We start from the raw sequence: 6,272 nt of genomic DNA on the forward strand, positions 1-6,272 counted from the left end.
CCGCCGCCACAGCCGCCCGCCTCCTTCAGCCGGCTGGCTGGCACCTCCTCAGCTCCGCGCTCAGCCGCCTTTCTGCCCCGCAGCAGCCGGCTCAGTCTACAGCAGCATGTTCAGCTGGGTGAGCAAGGATGCCCGCCGCAAGAAGGAGCCGGAGCTCTTCCAGACGGTGGCGGAGGGGCTGCGGCAACTGTACGCGCAGAAGCTGCTGCCCCTGGAGGAGCACTACCGCTTCCACGAGTTCCACTCGCCCGCGCTGGAGGATGCTGACTTCGACAACAAGCCCATGGTGCTCCTCGTGGGCCAGTACAGCACAGGCAAGACCACCTTCATCCGGCACTTGATCGAGCAGGACTTTCCCGGGATGCGCATCGGACCTGAGCCCACCACCGACTCCTTCATCGCGGTCATGCACGGCCCCAGCGAGGGCGTGGTGCCAGGCAACGCGCTCGTCGTGGATCCTCGGCGCCCCTTCCGCAAGCTCAACGCCTTCGGCAACGCCTTCCTCAACAGGTACCCATACTTTCCCTCGGCGGCGCGAGGGCCTGTCAGGCCAGGACCTGCACTCGGGGAGCGACCCTAGCCCCTGCTACCGTCGCCCCTGCAGTTCTTTGTCTCTGAGTCCTCAGCCAGACTGTGGGGTGACCACTCCCAGGGACACGGTCCCTGTCGCGCCACGCAGAAAACCCTTTCCAGCCCACCTGGGGGTCTGGGAATGGCCATCGTGGGCTCCTCAGGCGTCTGATGCCCTCACGATCTTCCCGGTTACCAGTTAAACTCCCAAACCCTCCCGCAGTACCCAGCCCCACTTTGCACAGAACCGGGGACCACATTCAGGAAGCTGAGCCATAGAACCTGCCCTCATGTTTTTGTCTCCACTTCCTTTCCTAGACTGGATGCACCTAATTTCATTCACATCAACCCCTGTGGGTATCTGTATCATAAGTATCCCTAGGGAAAACCCTACCCTTGGCTTGGTGTGTTTCTGCTCTGCCTCTTGGGACCTGTGGTTTTGTGTAGAAGAGATAAGGAGGTTCTGCTATGGCCGGCTGACTTTGGGGCAGCCCCTTGCTGGGAGGCAATAGACCTGGTCTGAACTCTTCTCCCCAAGGAAGCTCTTAATGGGTCAGTGCTGCTCCAGGGGCTTCAGGAGTCTGGCCCTGGGAGCCCTGAAATGAATTTTAGGCCCCAAGTCCCCCTGTAGACTCAGTAGGAACTTCCTTAACCTACTCTCAAGTTCCCTCAGTTAAATGGGTGAGACTTGCCTCATCCTAATTAGAGCAGTCCTCCCTCTCAATGACAGAGCTTACCTCTCTCTAAAGAAACTCTAGGCATCCTGCCCCCAAGAGACATACCACAGGCCTTCCCTCCTGCTCCCTCTTTCAGGCAGGGAGTCCACATGCCTTTGAAGTCTGAAGTCTGAGTCAGGGGAAGCGCCTAGGAAAGAATCTGAACCCTGCCTTCCAAGTCTCCACCCCTGGTGATCACATTCCTTTCCAGACACTGTCCAGTACGAAGGGCAGGCTGCTGGCCCTAGAGCCCAGCTAGTTCAGGCCAGGCCTGCCTGTGTCCTAACATTCAGTGTCTGCCAGTTCCAGCCATCCAGCCCGTCCTTCTGATTTTTTATGCTGATCGTGTTTGCTGTCAGGGTCCTTTGGGCTGAGTGAGGCTGCTGAAAGGTTGGACCTCTTAGCCCGGAGCCACTCATTCTCTAAGGATATCATACAGTACTTGTGTTTTAGCTTGGTATCTGCAGCGTGTAGGTGGGGCAGCCTTTCATTCTGAGGAGCTGGAATCCTTTGCTGGAAGGTCCACTCATTAGGTCTCTTCTCCCAGGCAGAACTTTGGGTGTGATCAGAAGGGTGACTGTCCTGACCTCTATTGTGCATAGGTCCTCACTTGATTGTGAGGGCAGATCCTTTGTGAAAGGAGAAACGGCACTTGGCCCATTTTCTGCCTTTGGAAGCCTAGAGTTTCAGTGCTGACAGGATCTTAGATACCATCTCAGCAGCCTCACCTGATCAGCTCAGAGGGTCCAGCTGACGGGTCAAGGCCACCCATTAAGTTAAGCCAGCACCCACTGCTACTTCTGCTTGGAAAGAGAAGAGTTTTGGAAACCTGGGTCGGAGACTGGTACCTTGATGGTGTGTGGACCACCAGTTCCAAGAATCCTGCTTTCACGTCCTTCTTGCCATCACTGCATCTCCAGAGGATCCCTGAACACTGACAGCCCTGCCAAGGAGGCCTTACTAGCCAGAGCTGAGGCCCATGCTGTGTCAGGATGTGTGGAGCACAGGGTGCCGCCTGCTGGGGAGGGCACAACAAAAAGGGCTTTTCTGTGGCCAATTCAGCCTCTCCCAGCTCTATTAAAGAGACCCATTGAGTCATGAACTTGCCTTTCCAACCTTTTTCCCATGAATGGCTGCTGTGAAAATGCAGTCTAATAGAGCAGCTCCAGGTAGGGCACAGTCAGGGAGTCCTGAGAGTGGCTCGTTGCACAACCGGCTCTCCCACTTGTAGAGTGAGATGGAGACAAATGAGGTGTGAGGCATCTGTGCTGCCTGTCACACTCCCTGGGCTTGGCAGAGCATCCTGTCTCCACATCCTGCAAACGCTCCCTTGCTCAACAGGCCCCCTTTACAGGACATTTTCATGTATGTTTTTTCTCAGAGACAGTTCTGCTTCCATTCCTTTGCTTCTGTCATCCTCTCTGGTAAGTCCCTTCCTGCATAGGAGCTCCAACTTGGGCATGCAGTGACATTGGGCAGGCATGCTCTGGGCTGGGCTGGTGAGGACGAGGTCCATGGTTTGCTCACTGTGCAGGTTAGCTCGCTCTGCTGTGCAGAGAGCACCTGTCATGCTGTCTTGCTGCCCCAGCCTGTGGGCTACTGGTCACTTGGGGGCTGGGGCCACAGGAGAGTCTAGTCATCCCTGAGACCTCGCCACCATTGGAAGGGCAGCTTTGAGCCTGCATCCTACAGACAATGGGTCTGTATTTCCTTTGCTCACAATACCTTTTTCAGAGAAGTTTCTAAAGGATCCTTTTCTGTGTTCAGTAAAGAATCGCTGCTCTCAGTTGATTTTGTTTTTGTTTTTGGTGCTGGGCATTGAACTCAGGTCCTTGTGCTTGTGAGGCAGGCAACAGAGCTACTGAGCTAAATCCCTGGCCCTTTGCTACTCTAGATTGAGACAGCCCCTAGGCTGTTCTCGAGCTGGCTTCTCTGAGTTCTGGAATGGAGGCCTAGCTGCACGGTCAAGCACCCTGCACCACCAGGTTCAAGACTGTCTGCACCTTTGTTCTTGTGCCAGCTTTGACTTTCAGAGAATGTCTGTGCTTCCCTCTCTACCATCAGCCAGCCTGTGTCGTGCCCCCAGCTTTTACCAGTGGCCTATCACAGCCCCTTCACCCAAGCATCTGGGTCAAAGGGGGGAGGGCTGACCCAGCAGCAATGGGACAAGATCATCTCTCTTCTGTGTGTGGGGATTCAGCCAAGTGGCTGGACATTCTTTCACGGAATTATGGGGTCCCCATGTCAGGCTTCTGTTTCCTTTCTGGAGTCACTGGTGGCCTAGGCTTACCCAGCTTTCACTAATAAGTCACCAACCTGGAAGTTGAACTCTGGAACTCTTGAGGGAAAATAAGCATGAGAGAAGTGCTGCTGTGGGTCCTCTGGAGACCTCTGGCTACATTTCCAGTTGAAGGGGGTCTGATATTTAGGGTGTACAAGTGTGGTCTGTGGTAGAGCATGTGCTTAGCATGTACAAGGCCTTGGCTTTTAACCCACCCACCCAACCCCCTCCAAAAAATTTTTTTCCACTTTGCTGGCCACCCTGGAAATCAGGATGATAGGAAACAAAAAACCAGGGTGGGGGCAGAGGAGGACCAGAGCCCTCCTGTGGCATCAGAACAGTGAGGACTCTGTCCTGACAGCTCTCTTTGGCTGTTCTCTCATGCAGGTTTATGTGTGCACAGCTCCCCAACCCGGTCCTGGACAGCATCAGCATCATCGACACTCCTGGGATCCTGTCGGGAGAGAAGCAGCGCATCAGCAGAGGTAAACAGGCTCACCTGGACCTGTGACAGCCCTATCTGATATCTGTGATGCTGCCCTTAGGCTTTTTAAAAAAAGAAAAGTGTCCATGTGAGAGAGCGGGAGCTACTTTCTTCCTCACCTCCCTCTGCTTAGGTGACAAGAGCCCTTTCCCCTTGGTAGATTGCTTTTGAACCCCTGAGGCAGGTGGAAATAGGGCAGGTGAGGCTCCAGGCCATGCAGTAAAGTGGGAGGGAACTGGCCAATGTCCCAGCCATCACTTCTGACACCCAAGGAGCACCTGCCTAAGTTTGCATTTGAGAACTTTGCTTTCCAGCAGGACTGAGCCCACCAGGCAAAAGGAGAAACTAGCAGAACCGCTTTGGGGCAGTTGAAACTGTTTAAATTTGCTTAGCTCTTGCTAGTCAGCAGCCTCTCTGGGGCTGTGTACTGAGGGCCTGAGATTTTCCTGCTGAGATTTGCTGCTGCACATTAGTGATCTGGGCCCTGTTCCAGCTGTGTCAAGTCCTCTCAGTTTTGCATTGCTTTTTGAAAATCTGATTCCAAGTGAGTGTGGCCTGGGTCATGCCTCTGCCCCTATCCCTCTGGAGTAGGCTGAGCACTCACTGCAGGGCCTTCTGGCATGGGTGGAGCCTATAGCTGCAAAGGGAAAATGAAAGACTCAAGGAGAGGTGGAGGACCAGGGGCCAGGTTCACTTATCTTTAACTTGTATATCTTTCCTATGTCCCTTGCCCTCTGGACCGCCCTATTGTAGGTAGCCTTTCAGTTAAAACCAGCAGTGTGGGATTTGGAGTCTCTGCTGCAGCATGAGGGGGCCGGGCCTTTTGTCTCTCTCTCTCTCTCTCTCTGTCTCTCTCTCTCTCTCTCTCTCATTACTGGAGATTGAACTCAGAGCCTCTGGACTAAGCTACATCCCCAGCCCTTTGTTTAACTTTTTATTTTGAGACAAGGATCTCAGAGTTGTCCAGGCCGAACTTGAATTTGTGATTCTACCACAGCCTCCCAGAGTGTTAGTATTGTAGATGTGCTACCACACCCAACTCCTACTCTCTCTCCAGGCTGTGGACCCTGGCCAGTGTGGCATGCGATGGGCTGGTACATGCTAAAAGTCTGTCTCCACGCAGGGTTGAAAGCTGCTACGTAATGCTTTTAGGCTCCCCCACCCCAGTGTTAGAGACAGTCCTGGGAGTTCAAGGTAACAGATTTGAGGACCCCTTCTAAAAAAGCCAGAGCCAGTTTTCTTCTTTCTTCTTTCTTACTGCTATTGTTGTTCCTACTTGGTGTTAAGAAAATGCCTGATAAGCCAAAGCTCTGTCAATTGCCAGTGCAAGGCCAGACAATGTAAATAAGTTACTCTTAAGCTGAAGTTAACACAGGGCAACCCATTCAGGACCCCTCCTGTCTCTCAGAAGCTATTCTTATTTCCCACTCCTGTTCCCCAATAAATTTTCCTGCTCTTAAAAAAAAAAAAAGCTAACACTAAGCCTGCTGTGGGCTGAGTAATCCTGACTCTTGTATGAGGCCTGTAGCAGGGGCCCTCAGATAGACATTGAGGCCCCAGCTGGCCCACATGGCTGGTGTGTTCATAGACTTGGATAAGGAAGTCAATCACCAGAAGAGGCTTATCTTGCCAGAGTGCCCCTGACTGTGTGGCATTTGAGACCAGAGTGAAGGTATTGCAGGGAAAAGGTTTGAGGTTCTTAGAGCCGCTGTTGACTCATGAAAAGAAACTCCGCAGCAGCTGTTTCCCTTAGGTTGCCTGAGGTTCTGCCCCAGCCCTGTGTCCTCAGAGCTTAGCAGGCAGCTTGGACTGGGATTGCTGGCCCCGCCTGCTGGGATGCATCCCTCCCCACTTCATTTCCTGTTGGAAAAGAGACGTGGGGCAGCATATAAATTTGATCTCTCTGGGACAAGGTAACAAAGCGATCCTTCTGTCACCTTGGCAGTGAGTTTTGGTGGGGACAAGAAGACATCAGGATGCTAGGCGGTGCCAGCCCTCAGGTACCCTGTGAGAAGACATGTGAGGAACAGGCCAGCAGGAGATGCCAAGGCCTGCCTGATGGGGCCCTGCAGCCCGGTTTCCCATCTCCACAGAAAGCTTCCCTTGCATCCTGGGAGAAAGGAGCAGGGTGCCAAAAGGTCACTGTGTCCCTTTGATTGGAGAAGGACTTTAGCTCAATAGTGAGCTCAAACCAATTTTTTTTTTTTTTTTTTTTTTTTTT

At 53.1% G+C, this 6,272-nt stretch overlaps 1 protein-coding gene across 4 annotated transcripts in view; it reads left to right on the forward strand.

Moving 5' to 3' along the window:
• The window catches only part of Ehd1 (EH domain containing 1), a 35,879-nt gene that overhangs the window by 14,219 nt on the left and 15,388 nt on the right, over window positions 1–6,272 (forward strand). For all 4 annotated transcript variants that reach the window (XM_010636034.3, XM_010636033.3, XM_010636031.3 and 1 more), the window contains exons 2-3: window positions 84–510; window positions 3,955–4,052. In XM_010636034.3, the coding sequence (XP_010634336.1) occupies window positions 107–510; window positions 3,955–4,052 (502 nt within the window). In that variant the 5' untranslated portion in view covers window positions 84–106. The remainder of the gene's footprint in view (window positions 1–83; window positions 511–3,954; window positions 4,053–6,272) is intronic.

The sequence above is a fragment of the Fukomys damarensis genome, unplaced genomic scaffold (genome assembly GCF_012274545.1).
Source record: "Fukomys damarensis isolate Sample0158 unplaced genomic scaffold, DMR_v1.0_HiC HiC_scaffold_27, whole genome shotgun sequence".
NCBI lineage: Eukaryota > Metazoa > Chordata > Mammalia > Rodentia > Bathyergidae > Fukomys > Fukomys damarensis.